Source organism: Lissotriton helveticus, chromosome 8, assembly GCF_964261635.1.
Source record: "Lissotriton helveticus chromosome 8, aLisHel1.1, whole genome shotgun sequence".
Lineage (NCBI taxonomy): Eukaryota > Metazoa > Chordata > Amphibia > Caudata > Salamandridae > Lissotriton > Lissotriton helveticus.
Genome location: NC_136069.1, coordinates 391482836 through 391498690, shown reverse-complemented (window position 1 = coordinate 391498690; position 15855 = coordinate 391482836). Strand labels below are relative to the sequence as shown.

Below are 15855 nucleotides of genomic sequence, written 5' to 3'. Positions count from 1 at the left end.
CGCTCCACCAAGATAGATCCGCCGCAGTTTCTCTGGAGATCCTCACAGACTCCCAAAGATCTCTGTTGTGTTGATACCACTGCCTGCGGAGACACCACTGAAGCGCCCTCATATGCCAGCGTGCATGGTTGACCAACAGAATGCAAGAAGCCATCAGACCGAGCAGGCGAAGGACCTTCAGGACTGGAACAACCTCTCCATTGTAAAATAAAGGAATCATTTCCTGTATGTCGCGAATCCTTTGTGGAGGAGGGAATGCACGACATACTGCTGTGTCCAGTACAGCACCTATGAACAGGATGCGCTGGGAGGGCACCAGGTGAGACTTGGGTACATTTATTGAAAAACCCAAACGATACAACAACTGAGTTGTCTCCTGCAGATGCTGGAGCACTTTCTCTGACGACTCCGCCTTTATCAGCCAGTTGTCCAAATAGGGGAAAACTGGAACCCCCGATCTTCTGAGATGTGCAGCCACCACCGCCATCACCTTGGTGAAGACTGAGACGCAGTAGTAATTCCAAAAGGAAGGACCGCAAACTGATAATGTTGCGATCTCACCGTAAAACGGAGATACTTCCTGTGCGACTTCAGGATTGGGATGTGAAAATACGAGCGACACCATCCAGTCATCTTCCAGCAGCGACTGAAGAACCTGCGCAAGGGTGAGCATCTTGAACTTCTCTTGTTTCAGATAAAGATTCAAGATCCTGAGATCCAGGATTGGACGAAGTCTGCCATCCTACTTGGGAATCAGGAAATACCGGGAGTAGCATCCCTGACCCCTTTCCTGCTCTGGAGCCACCTCTATCGCACCCTTTCTTAATAGTGTCTGCACTTCCTCCTGCAGAAGTAAGAGGTGTTCCTCCGTGCAAAAACCTTGCCAAGGAGGGTAATTGGGAGCAAAATTCCCGAAAGGGAAGAGCATACCCATTTTCTACGAGATTGAGAACCCAAAGATCTGATGTAATCAATTCCCAATCCCGTAGAAAGTGGGTAAGCCGACCCCCCACCGGACCCGCATGATCCTGAATGGCGGATCTAGGGCTGTTTTTCTGAGGCTGAGGGGTTGGAAGAGGTGGAGGAGGAGGAGGCCTGACGACCTCTAGGACGAGCTCTTTGTTTACCAATGTACGACTTTTACAAGGGATTCTGCTGCTGCTCCTGCTGCTGCTGAGCTTGCCGATAGGAGCAAAAGGAAGAGCGTCCGAATCCTCTGAACCTTTTGGTAGAAGAACCCCTGGTCTGAAGCCCTAAAGATTTGGCAGTAGCCCTACTGTCCTTAAATTTTTCTAAGGCTGTATCAGCTTTTTTACCAGAGAGTCCAGCACCATCAAACAGCAGATCTAACAAAGCAGCTGAAAAATCCGAAGATTTCAGCCAAGCTGATCTTCTTGTGGCAACCGCAGTACCCATGATGCGAGCCACCGAATCCGCAGTGTCCAGTCCACTTTGTATTACCTGACCAGCCGCTGCCTGTGCATCCGTTAACACCTCTTCAAAATCCTTCCTGCTGTCTTCAGGGATCTTAGGTGCCAGAAGACGTAGTGTGTCCATGAGAGCATGTACATATCTCCCAATAAGGCAAGTGGTATTGGTCGATTTTAATGCCATACTCGCAGAAGAAAAGGTCTTTTTAGCAACCTGATCTTGTTTCTTTACATCATTATCCCCAGGCACTTGAGGAAATGCACTTACAGTCTTTTTGGAACAGGCTGCCTGTATTACTAAACTTTCAGGTGAAGGATGAGAAGTCAGAAAAGCTGGGTCTTCAGGAGCGACCCTGTACCTCTTGCCACACTCCTGGAAACTGCTGGTGCTGTAAGTGGCTTTTTCCAAACTTCCATAATAGGCTCCGTTAAAGCTTCATTAAAGGGGAGTAACGGTTCCACCACAGAACTGGGTGAATGCAGAACCTCAGTTAGTAGATTGGATTTAAATTCTACTGTAGGTAGAGTCAAATTCAAAATTTCCGCTGCCTTCCTCATAACCAAATGATAAGGCTGAACGTCTTTTGAAGGGGCATCAGATACAGAAGGTAACTCCCACTAGTTAGAAAACTCCAGGCCACTAGCCTCCGCCAGTTTATCGAAACAGTCATCCTCAAGCTCACCTTCTTCCATTTCAGCTTGAGCTTCTGTATACCCCTGCTCTTCTATGAGGCGCTGAGCCTCCCTCCTGGACCTTTCCTTCACACGCCACGCCATCGGATCCACCAATGACTCCGAGGGAGCCGGAACCGACGTCGGTATCGAATCCGATGGCATAGTGGCTCGGTCTCGAGGTCGACACGGAGAAGACGACGTCGGTATCGGCGTCGACGACCTCGGCGGAGCCGGGTATTGCCACGGCGGTGTCTGAGCCGGCATGAATGGCATAAATGGAGCCGGAGCATAGGAGTGTGGAACTCCTAAATTGAAGGCTAGTGGGCCCATGGGACCCGAAGGCGCACTAGAGGGGTACCAAGCCCTTGAAAATACACCATACATAGCGTTCAAAAACGCTGAGGGTCTTGGCCCGGGGCCGCAAATGGTGGCTGAAGACCCTCGGGCTGGCCTTGAGGTGGTTCCGAATTCGGCTCTTCCACAGGCGCAGAATTCTCACCCACCGGAACTTCTTCCTCATCCTCACGGGCCGGGGATGGCGCCGGAGATTGTACCAGAGACGGAGACGGAACCTGCGACTCCGAAAGCGACGCCTCACCTTCCGGATCCAAGTCTTCCTCTGGAGGAACCACCTTCGAACGTACCTTCTTGGGTGACTTCGACCTCGAGTCCGAATCCCTACCGGAGTGACGTCAGGACTCATGTCTTCTTTTCTTATGCTTCTTCCTTGACTTCGAAGCATGATCTGAAGATGACTTCGAAGACGACTCCGCTCGAGGCCTTGATCTCGACCCCGATCTCGACCTCGCCCTTCTCGAACGAGACCTCGAAGACTTTTTCCCTCTCAGCTTGGCCACCAGAAGTTTGGTCTCTCTCTCTCTCTCGCAGATCCTTTGGGTTCATCTTCCGACATGATGAACATCCATCAGCATCATGATCCGAACTTAAACACCAGATGCAATCTTCGTGCGGGTCCGTAATTGACATAATTTTCCCACACTCTCTGCAAGGCTTGAAACCGGTCTTCTTTGTTGACATCGTGAAGGACACAAAGAAACAGAAAAGTGACGAAAATAGCAACAAAGTTACTAAGAGGCTACAGAGATTCCCCGAAACCGTTAGCGTCGACGACGCGGAAAAAAGGGAACTGACGTCATCACGCCGGCGTGGGCCTATTGTAGTGTCGGTGACGTCAGCGGAGTCGCGAGCGATGCCGTGCCTCTACGATGTCGTCCACGTCGGCGCAAAGCTACAAAAGAATTTCCGAATGTTGCTGACGCAAGGGTATATTAACAAGGTGAGGAATCCACTGGCAGATGTATCTATCAGAAATCTACAGTTTCTAAACTCTATATTTTGTTCCCATTTCAGAAATACATAGGTGCCTTTCATACCAATTTTTCCATGTACACATTTTCCCAGAATAATTGCTACATACCCGGTACATAATAAAAAAAAAACACTGCAAGTTGCTGCTCAGTTTTTCGCTCTGGGTTCGTTGGGTTCTTAGTGAACCTACAAGTTCTATATATCCCCACAACTAGTACGGACCAGCGGATGTAACGGTATATTAGTTTCAAATAGTTGCCATAATTAGAAGAAGTTACAGGTGAAAATGTTGACACAAAAGGCTGTTTCTTTCAACTAATTTTCAATTTTTCCTATATTTAACTGTTAGTTTCTATAAAGAAACCCTGATAGATCTACACAAATGACCCCTTGTTGAATTCAGAATTGTATCTACTTTTTAAAATGTATAGCTTTCCAGAATCCATTTTTGCTTTGATACCCATTTCTACTGTTAACTGGAAGGAGGTTGAAAGCACAACAAATAGCAAAAATAGGCTATGTCCCAGAAAAATGCCAAAGCTGTGTAAAAAATGTTGGTTTTCTGACAAAAGTTTGTCATTCCCTAAAAGCTGGGAAAATGGTGATTTTAGCCCGAGAAACTCTTTTTTGATACCATTTGCAGGGAAAAACCCAGACGCTTTCATTTGCAGCACTTTTTTCCCATTTCCCCCAAAAAACACAATGTTGCTGTATTTTGGCTAATTTCTGGGTCCTCTCCAGGGAAATCCACAAACCCTGGGTACCTTTAGAGTCCCCATGATGTTGGAAGAAAGGGCCACAAATTTGGCGCGGATACCTTATGTGGTAAAAAAGTTACAGGGGCCTAATCGCGAACTTAGCACGGGGCGGGGGAGTTGGAGGCCTAGCAGCGAAGGGGTTAACAGAGATAATCAGAAAAGTCATATTGACTATATATTTTTACCATTAAAAATGTGGACTGCTGTGATCAAGATTACAGTCAATTAGCAATATCATAACGATCATAATGCGCTTAACCTAAAAATTAATAGTATGGGATCTCAAAAGCATCCCCACCCTATTTCCAAAATGACAGGTAAACTAGACCTTTCCAATAATAGACGTGCCCTTAAATGGGCTCTTGCGGTACAGGACAATAGTGTATTAGCAACAATCTTTGAGTTGGTTGCTATTACCCTTGAGAGAACCAAAATGATGCCTCCCCTAACTACTTTGAACTAGGGCTGGGCGTAGTTTGCGAAGTAGCGCTACGCGAAGCTAAGCAAAGTGCACTTCACACTACGCGTGTGCAATCATTGAAAATGGCATCTTGCACAGTGCGAGCTGTAGTTTCCTGCCGCTCAAGTAGATTTTCATTCAAGCGGCAGCTTTCTCAACGCGGACTGGTAGTTTCTCATTGCGAGCGGTCGCGAGCTTACGTGACCACTCGCAATGAGAAACCTGACCTCCCCGCGTTGAGAATCTCGCCGGGAGGTTTATTTTCCACGCTCGCGATCGGCAACTTGATGTTGCTGATCGCGAACAAGGAAAAAGTCTCGCCGGGATGTCACTTTGCTTGCTCGCGGTCGCCAACTTGACGTTGAGGACCACGAGCAAGCAGAAAATGACTGCTGCACTACGCTACGCGTGTTTGCACTGTGCTATGTGCAGTTCGCATAGTGCAAATCAGCGTAAACTTCGCAAACTACGTGAGCGTAGGGTAGTACTTTGCCCAGGGTAACCTTGAACTATTTGTGAATGACATCAATGATCAGTTTTATAGTGACCAAATGTCATTATTAACTAAAGAGCCAGGCAAGGTAAGCAAGTCGCAACTATGCGGCTCCTGGTTTATTTGCCAGTGCAGGGCAAAGAGGGCACACCTCAATAGGGCACTAAAGGCTGGTATTGGAGCACACCTTTCAGATGCTAGGAAGGGTTATAAAAAGACCTTGTTGGCAGCACAAAAACATGGGAATTGAAGGACTGGGAGATTCTGGTTGGAGCAGCCAAGAAGGGAGATAATAAGCTCTTTTGGGACACTTTGGCCCATGGTTTCTGACAGGTCATGACCCACATTGACGTTCATCTTCGGGCTCAGGTCTGTGTCTAACATTTTAAAAAGGTGTATTCAACAAGGGTCCCCTATGCTGTTAACAATAGTGTAGAGATCCGTCCATCTGTAAGAAATACAGTTGACCAGTTATATATCTCTATATTAATGCCATCCTGGAGGCAATTAGGGCCATCCGCCCAAATAAAGCCCCAGTGCCCGACTTAGTGGCAGGGGATTTACAATTATTGGAGCTATCTGGTTGAGGGCATTATACACATGCATCTTAAATCCATTCTGGGATGGCGTCCTATACCCAGTTCATGGCAGGAAGCAGAAATTGTTCTTATCCTTAAAAAGGGTACAAGAGGTAACCGGTACAACTATAGGTCAATTAGCATTATAGATATCTCCCAAAATGTTTTTTATTGTCTGGTACTTGGGGAGTTACTAGAATGGAAATAGTGGGTAACTGTTTGGGTGGAAATCTCTGGGCCTCGGTGCTACAATTGTCAGGGCCCAATTGTGTTGTGGCACATTCCTCGCGCAAGGCTTCACCCAAGAGCCATTATAAGGGTAAGTATAGAGGAAAATGGAGGATTGTGCCCTCACGATTTGTCAACAGTAGTCCGAAAAGGAAATGCAAACATTCATTGAAAGTTTTACGTGCGTGGTTTTTAGGAAAAATGTAAGCACAATAGACTCTATGCCTAGCACAAGATTATGGGAGGTGTTAAAGCAGATGGGCGTTTCTGTGAAGCTCCTAGTAATTTAAATTTAACTGCAAGCTGCAAATACTGTGCGTGTTAGATTTGGAAATGAAGGGGAGCTAACTGATTCTTTTGCTATCAAGTCTGATGAGCGACAGAGTTGCATTTTGGCACCGTCCCTGTTCACTCTTTATATTAATGACTTAGTGAAAGCTTTGTATTTCCGGAGAATGATGCCCTAACTGTGTTCCCATAAGATTTCTACGCTAATATTTGCAGAAAACCATTCTAATATCAAAACCCACATCAGGCTTGCAAGCCATAGTAGAAAAGTTCCTGTGTTTTTGTAGTGAGAGGGGGCAGGAATTGAATGTAAGAAAGATTACATTCATGGTCTTTAGCCCATTTAGAAAGATGAGGATGAATATTAGGGTTAAAGACGCTCCACTGGAGCAAGTTCAGGATTTTGTCTATCTATGGGTCTGTATAAAAAATAAACTTTAGCCAGGTGGAATAGATCAATAGGGGTACTCTGAAATTCCAGCAGGAGTCTGGGGCTGTGTCCAAGCTGTGGAAGGCCCATGCCGGTCCTTTAACAACAGCAATGGAGATTTATAACATAAAAGTTACAGGTGTTACTATGTATGGCTCAGAACTTTGGGGGCACGCGAGAATTGAACCTCTTGCTAAAGCCAAAAATAAGTATATTAGGACTCTCCTAAATCGCCCTCAGAGTGGCCCTGCCTTCCCCAGCTGCTTGATACAGGCATTTTTCCGATCAGCTTCACCTTACTATCTAGATCCCTTCTATACTGGCGTAGGCTATGGCTCAATGAGGTGTTGGAAACCTACAAGCCGGTGATTAAGCTGCTTTTCACCCAAACGGTGTGGGAGGAGATATCATGGCTCTCTTTTATTAGGACAACGTTAGAGTAGTTAGGCCTACCAGATCTGTGGGAGAACTGTCATATATGCAATCAAGTTTCATGCCTAATGATAAAGGAGTACTATCTCTGGGAGAGAGAAATGAGGAGTATTAAGTCTGGTAGCTTGCCTGCCCCCACATACAAGCCATTTCTTAATGTCATCCCAGGGAGCCATATAAATACAACTTTTTTTAAAGTGGATATATGATATACAACTGGTAAAAAGCTTCACAGCAAACTGGGCAGGTGATAAAGTTTACAATGAAGGATGTCCTTCATGCAATCGGGAAAAAGAAATGTCGCATCATTTGGCCTTTTTCTGTAATGCATGTTCCCATACACGGGAAAATGACTTAAGCCAGTATGAAAGCCTGGGCTTCAGACAGTATTCCACTGCACTCGGAGCCTTGTGCACAGATACCAGTGAAGTAGTTGTGATTGCAGAATCCAAATACCATTGAGCAGCATGGTTAATACGGCTGAGAAGGGAATGTCTAGGACAGCTTGTAGATGTAAGCATGCTTTATTGATGGGAGGCTAGTATGACAAAGGTTATGGTCATCAGAGTGCTCTGGAACCCTATAAAAGGAGATATTAATTAACACCAGCAAGCACCAGCGCTTTCTGTCTTGAAAATATGTTAATGTGATATTTTAGTACAACATCTTTTAAATAATGGTCATGTGCTTTTTTCCTTTAAATTTGTATTTTTATCAGTTTTATCATTTATGTTTTTTAATTGAGTTTCAATTCTTGTGATTATTTATTACTGAGAAGTGTTGTTGTGTTATTGTGGTTTGATAGGTCCTTGTGATCCAAAATAAACTAAAGAATGAATGAATTTTAGAAGACATGAGCTGCAGTCATACCTTCAACCACATCTTAGCGAGAGAAAGCCTAGGTCCTTGGTGTTCCTGACAGCTCACTGTCTTGAAGGAGGAGGCCATTGTTTCAAAGAAACCTAATGAGCATGGCACTTTCTCATACACTGATCATGTTTGTTATATAACAGAGGACATACAAATGAGCCCAGCCCTTTACTTTACGAATATTGTAAAACTAAGATTCGCAAATGTCAACTTCTTGGGTAGTGGTGTGTGTAATTATTATGCAAGTGTAATCTTGTGTAAACCTAGATTATTGAGCTAAGTGTATCTTGCAAGTATTCGGTTTCCATTTGCTTTCCCTGATTGTGATTGAGACTAACCCTGTACGGAGTTCATGGAGTTGCGCTCCGTAAAACTCCGCGAAGTGGAAAAAAACTCTGCCGCACAACGTGGAGCTCCGCTAGTGGCGGAGTGCGATAGAAAAATGCAGTTTGCAGTGATTTTCAGTGCCCGATGCTTGTCCGCACTGTGCAATCATCGTGAACGGCACCATGCACAGTGCAAGCGGGCACTGCTTTTCTTTCTGCCGCTCGAGTAGGTTTTTACTTGAGCGGCTGCTTTCTCAACACGAATGAGCAGTTTCTTAACGCAAGTGGTCGTGCCCATGCGCTACCACTCGCAATGAGAACCCTGACCACCCTGCGTTGAGAAATCTCACCGGAAGGTTTGTTTCCACGTTCGTGCTCGCCAACTTGATGTTGACGATCACGAATTAGGCAAAATCTCGCTGGGAGGTGGATTTTCCTTGCTCTCGCTCGCCAACTTGATGTTGACAAACACGAGCGAGGAAAAAAACTGCTCCGCTATGCAGAGCTGAGTTTTGGGGAGCGCTGTGAGCTCACTGTAACGCGGAGTGCGGAAATCTCCGCTGACTCCACAAGTGGAGCGGAGTTCACCACCAAAGCTTAATTGAGACTTGGTTTCAAATGAAAATGTCTCACTGAAGCTGTGAAAGTTGTTGTGCTCTGCAGCTATGTGTATTTTTTTATTACAGGAATTCAATCACCCACACACACCAATTATAGACTAAGTGTATCTATGTAAATTCTGTTTTCGTTATGTCTAACAGATTAGCAACCTTATTTAAAGTATTACGGAATGTACATCGGGGTTGCATGTCCACCACCATGATGAACCAGAGGCCGCCATAGTTAGTGATCATCACTGGCTATTCCCAAAAATAGGTGGTTAAATGTAGAAGGAACAGTTTTATCCATGCTGTCAATGCTCAGAAATATGTCAGCCGTGACCATACATATGCTCATCTAGCATCTCCCACTCAACCTAGTCAGGTGTGTGGGATGGTAAACGAAGAGACTTGTAGCCACAGGGACTGAGGATGGCTTTTTGGGTGGCTATAAAATGACACAACTCAGGGTATGATTGTGTGTTATAAATCAGATAGGCTGCAATCACTTCACTCTTAATATGATAATGGGATCTAAGTCCTAGGACTCCAACAGTGCCTCTGGTAGAAACATGGGCCAAGGTTTTGAGCATCTTCACATATGGTCTTTATCAATAGAACTGAAAATGGTGAGAACTGATTGTGAAAATACATAAACCTTACCAGCGAAGCCTACTTCTACAGGTGTGCTACTTAGAACATATGAGATGGAGACTCTTAATAATAGACAATGTGGAAGGATGAGAGATAATACATCTAAATGAATGCTGTAAACCTACCAAGGAGGACATTTCTTCACTCATCCTCATTTTAAGTGATCTGCTTTGTTCACTGAAAGACAAAATGATGGGGACATTTGAGTGACACGTTTGGTAGCTTACAAATATGCCTCACAATATAATTCAAATTGGTAGACAGAGCTAATTTACTGGTGCTTTTTCACATTTTACTTTTAAGGAATGTTTTAACTATATTGATATCAGCCTTTTAGTTGGAGTGCATAACAGAGGATTTATTAGGCGATTGACAGTGCCTAGTATTCTGCGTTCAATACAGGTATACACCTCTACAGGTTCCCCTGTGGCATAAACGGACAATACATTCCAGAGCGACCGCATTTTAACTTGAGGCAGTATTTCACCAAGAGGTGAAAAAAGGGTGTTGTGCGAAAATCAGGGGCCACACTGTTTGAGTTCCTGTGGCTGCGAGGGGCATTCAGCTTCCCAGTGTCCCTGTTAGATGTTTCATGGGAACATACCCCTTTCCAGACTTAGCATATATTCTCTGAATACTCAACATAATATACTTCCATACAATATAGCAACTCAGTCAGGGAAGTCCCGATCTCCAAAAGAGAACAAATCCCAGAACTGAATGCTTTTGTGGCAAAAGGGTAGTGGGGTCCCAAAGTCTCTTTATAACTTATGCCCTGTATTACTATTGTGGTACTTCAATTTAAATTTCTTCTACACATTTATCCAAAGAGTTTCATTGCAGACGCTAAACTGCTGTGACAGGGCCACACCTCAATGATACAGTGATACATCTTCCTGAAGACAGCAAACAAGGCAACAGTATGTGAAGTGGGGGATCTGTCGAGTGAATGAGGGGGTAAGTGGGGCGGGCAGTCGAGAGGCAAAGAGAGAGTGTTCTGACTGAAATGAGTGAGATTGGTGAGAGCAAGCACCCGACTCCGTAGATCAAGATTGGCTTCTGCCCTTGAACCAAACCTGACTGTCATCCACATGCTATCATTAGAGACATGCTTAATGTTGGATTCTCGGTAGTAGTCTGGTGTCCTTGGCGACAAGCCAGAAATAACAGGTTAACATAAAATGCAATTTATTAGTAAAATAATAAGATTTAAGTTACTCCTACCCGTCATCAGAAAGGGTATTCAATTTAGACACAAAAAACGGAAATTGATGGCTATGTGGTGGCTAAAGTGAAGGCGAGAGGCAGAAATAAATAAAGAGAGGGATTCATAGCGGGAAGCAAGCAGCGTCTGCAAGGACATAGGAGAGTGACTAGAAGATTTAGAGAATCATTTGAGGTTTGTAATTCAGGACAAGAGATCAGAGTCTACAGAGGTGTTAGAGAATGGCTTCAAGAGGCAAAGTCGCCTTTGTTAAATGGGGGTATCTACCAAACAGTGTGATGTAAAATAACAAATGAATAATAGATTATACAAAATAACTGTTCCTCAAAATAGAGATGTCCAGAGAGTGGCTTACTGAAAGTTAATGTATTCATAATTTATTATGTGCTTATGAATTGTGAGCGTCATCAAATTGTGGGGCTGACCATCAAAAGAGATCTTTTGAATAACATAAATCAGCTGAACAGAGATTGACTTCTGACTTAGAAACCATTGTTCTGGTAAGGGATAGGAGAATGCACAAAATATACACAAACATCAGACAGGATAGAATTGAAAAATATTCTAGTGGTACATTCAAAGACAAAAAAAACAATAGCTCTCAAATACTTTACCATACTTCTTCTACCATGCGACCTGTAGGGAAGCAGATTGAGACATTTTGAATATTTGATGAATAAAAAATATAATTAAGGCATTGAAGGGTAATATGCCCTGACTACATAAGAAGATATAATCATGCCCCAAGAGCATTTCACAATGACATTTATGATGAACATGTGTTGTATTTGATTGTATCTTTACCACTTAGTTCCTGGTTGGCCAACTTAATGTGACTCCTAATCAAAGCAAAGAAGTAATTCTTCATTTTCTACAAACAAAAGAGCTCTGACCTTAGATTTAAGTATCCCTCAGGATTTTGGGAATTATTTAGACCCCAGAAGGCAGCACTCTGGTTGGCCAAGTCAACAGAGGAAATCTGTGTGATCCAAGGACGTGGTGCTGCAACAACTTTCCTTAAGGCACAGGTTTGAAATGGCCCCTTCCACAAAGTAGAAAGAAATACAATCTCAAAATTGGAGTTTGTTTCTTGTAAAATGATTATTACTCTTTCTCACTGCACGTAGGAGCCATTTTGCATAATTCCTGCGCTTGACTGCCATAACTCACATGGTGGTCCTGGGCAGGTAAGATGAGAAATGGTCTCTGCACCTTATTTGCCCACTTCAGCTTGAAGACTCTGTGGCAAAGAGGTCTTCAGGTCAAAGGATTTTACCACTGAAGCCGGAGGAGGCGCTGCTGGAATAATACCACAAAAAAACAATTCCCCCACTACATTTTTCAAATTATAGTAATCATCCTAAATAACATGCCCCACAGACTCATAATTTAGATTTTTTATAAAAAAAATCATATATCATACAAAATATTTTTTCTTTTTTATATAAATTGTATTGTAATTGCATTTATATAGCCCTTACTACCTTGACGAGGCGTCGTAGCGCTTTTTCGGCGAGTAACACGCTACTCCAGGACCCTTAGAGGATTAGTGTTGAATTAGTATAGTGAAACATGACAGTAATTTTAAGTGGTGGATAGGTTAGTCAGTTATTTGGATTCGAAAGAATAGCAGAAGGAGAGAAGAGGAAGAAAAGGTTTGTATTTATATAGCGCTTGTTACCCCTGATGGGGTGTTGAAGCACTTTTTTTTCTTTTTTTGGGGGCGAGTAGCACGCTATTCCGGAAACCCATAAAGGATTAGTAGTGAATTAGTATGGTGAAATATACAAGTAATTTGAGTGGTGGATATTAGTCAGTTATTTGGAGTGAGTAGGATGGTGGACGGTTAGACGGGGAAAAAGGTTTGCATTCATATAGCACCTGTTACCCCTGCTGGGAGTTGAAGCGCTTTTCTGGCGAGTAGCACGCTGCTACTGAACCCATAAAGGATTAGTGTTGAAAATTATCATAGTGAGATATGAAGTAATTGGAGTGGTGGAAATGTTATTCAGTTATTTAGATAGGGAAGGGTAGGTGGCAGGATACAAGAGGGAAAGAGGTTTGTATTTATATAGCGCTTGCTACCCCTGATGCGGTTTTGAATCGCTTTTTTGGCGAGTAGCACACTACTCTGGAACCCATAAGGACTAGTGTTGAATTAGTATGGGTAAACATGAAAGTAATTTGAGTGGTGGATATGTTAGTCAGGTATTTGGATTGAGAAGGGTTGGGGAATGGTAGAAAAGGGGAAAAGGTTTGCATTTATATAGCGCTTGTAACCCTGATGGGATGTTGAAACGCTTTATGGGCGAGTAGCACGCTACTTTGGAACCCATAAAGGATTAGTGGTGAATTAGTGAACATGTTAGTCTGTTATTTGGATTGAAAAGAATAGTGAAGAATAGAAGAGTTAGGGTTATGGATTTTTTTGGGGGAGGTCATAGCAGCAGGAGGAGGCTTTTGGTTGAGTAAAAGGGGTTTTGGAGGAGAAGAGTCAGAGGGAAGAGTTTAGAAAGGTTTGTTTTGCGGGCTCACTATAGTAAATGAGGTGTCAGATGATGCAAGGAGAGGAAGAGTAGGGGAGAGTCTAGAAAGAGTTATTTTGGGGATCATAGTAGTGGTATGGGCTTTGGGATAAACAAGAGAGGGGATAAACCAGAGAGTGGATGTAGAGGATGTATTGATAGATGTATAGGGTGAGAGATAGGGTAGTGCATTTGAAAGAGTAGTAGAAATAAGTTTGAGATGTGTCAGAAAGTTGGGCTAGAAGATATATTGAGAGAGGTATAGTATAGGCTGAGAAACAGGGTAGTGCATTGGAAATGCTAAATTAGAAGAAAGTGATAAATATATAGGTCTATTAGTACATTGAAAGTATATAGATGCATAAAGGAGGTAAGTATATGTAGATTAAAGATATTGATAGAGGTGCAGGATGAGAAATAGGGTAGTGCATTGGATATGCTTTTTAGGAGAATAGTAACAAACACACAGATCCAAGTACATGGAAGGTACATAGATGCACAATGAAAGCAAGTAAATGTAGACCAAAGTTGATTTCTTTATTTATGTTTTAACAACATAATTATTCTACATGTTTATACAAAGCAATACGCAAAGATAGGTACATATCTGTAGTGAAAATACATGCTTATATAGGGAGGGATATGCTGTAAATTTCTGTTTGCGTATGGTGCTTATGTGGGGAAGAGCCAATTCTTGAGTAGTTTTCTGACGATAAGGTGGTTGTCGGTGGATCTTATGTTGGGGTAAAAAGAGTTCTATAGTTTGGCTACTTGAACAGAGAAGGATGTGCCACCCATGTTTTTTTTCTTGTATCTTGGGATTTTGAGGTGAGATGCCCCTTTATAGCGGTGGTTTCTTTGTTGAATGTGTTTGGTGAATTTATTCCTGATGAAGAGCGGTCCCATTCCATGTATTGGTTTGTGGGTGATACAAAGTAGCTTCAACGTGGATGTTCTGGCAACCGGTAACCAATGCAGGGCTTTCAAGGCAGGTGAGATGTGGTTTTGCGGTTTGATGTGCACGAGAGGTCACATACAGTATCACATATGCATATTCAAAACATTAAAAATAAATACATAAATGTCATACATTAAATGAGAAAGAGCCCTATGAACATGAAGAACCATACATGAGCTGTACATGTCCCCATGGCAACAAACCATAAATACATCCACCTAAGTACGGCAACATTGATGCATTCAGACAAAAGAGAGAAGTGTTCTGGATCTATACTTTACAGACAGCCAACAAAGGCCTCAATGAATCGTTGCCTTTCTCCATTATCCCGCTTTTTCTGAGAATATATGCTTATGTACATACCCTCCATCTTTGTTTGTTTAGTATTGAGAGCGTCATCCTGGATACCATATTCCAGTACTATCTTTTGATCGCGAGCACGGACTAGACAAAATTATTTTTAAACGTATGTATGGCATGAGAATATATTCTAAATGTTCTTTAGATTTGGAGGTTGACAATATGGGGATACTCTGCTTATTAGTGTAACTCTCTATTTTTGTAGAATTGATGATTACTCTGGCCACAGACGAGTACAGGCCATCTGGGACTTTTCGGATTTTTAGTGACATTCCAGTCCCCGTTTGTCGTGACACACATCTTTCTTTAATCACAATCTTTGGAAAGTATGTAGACCTTTATGTTTTGTTCTTTATTCCTCTGTATTGTTTTATTCTTCTATACACCTCTCCTTATCTCTATAGGTTTACTTGATTTCGCTATGCATCTATGGTGGTGGCTCTTTCCTTGAACTTTGCGCCCTTTTGGTATATAGGCTCTATTTGGTCTGGTTTTCTTGCTCCGTTTTTCCTAATAACTGTTAATGTAGAAAATGATATGAATATTTATTTTGTATTTGTTTGCCCCAACAGACTTTTGTTGTATTCATTGTACAGAGCCCGATGCACCATACATAATTAGGTTGAGTGCATTATTTACAGATGGTTGACCACTGATAAAAATATGAATTCAGCACCCTAATGAAGGATGTTTAAGCACATGGTACTTCTGAAACGCGTGTCGGCGCAGTTCTTCTGTGTTTGTGTATTGTGACGTGTATATTTTTTTCAATTTTGTACATTGTATGTCATTTTATATGTATGTTTCTTTGAAGTTTAGTGTATAACTAGATTGTGTCTTTTTTTGGTTTCATTATATGTTTATTTGTTACCATGGAGACATTTAGAGCTCATGTATGGTTCTTCATCATGTTCATAGGGCTCTTTCTCATTTAATGTATGACATTTATGTATTTTTCAGTGATTTGAATATGCATGTGTGATATTCATATACAAAAAGAAAACATATTTTGTATGATGTAAAATTTTTGAAAATAAAAAATCTAAATTATGAGTCTGTGGGGCATGTTATTTAGGATGATTACCGGAATTTGGAAAATGTTGTGGGGGAATTGTTTTCGTGGTGTTTTATTGTGTTTTCCTGGTTTCTTCCCTCTAAAAGTATTATTTCAGGGACCTTCTGATGGGTTTTTTTGTTATTCCCGTGGCTGCTGGAGTAGCCACAGTGCTTCTTTTTA

General features: G+C 42.5%; 1 protein-coding gene across 9 annotated transcripts in view; it reads right to left on the bottom strand.

The window, feature by feature from the left end:
- Window positions 1–15855, bottom strand: part of LOC144772708 (uncharacterized) — a 1708106-nt gene that overhangs the window by 891457 nt on the left and 800794 nt on the right. For all 9 annotated transcript variants that reach the window (XM_078657210.1, XM_078657211.1, XM_078657206.1 and 6 more), the window contains 2 exons: window positions 11390–11411; window positions 9676–9727 (listed from right to left, as the gene is read on the bottom strand). In XM_078657210.1, the coding sequence (XP_078513336.1) occupies window positions 9676–9727; window positions 11390–11411 (74 nt within the window). The remainder of the gene's footprint in view (window positions 1–9675; window positions 9728–11389; window positions 11412–15855) is intronic.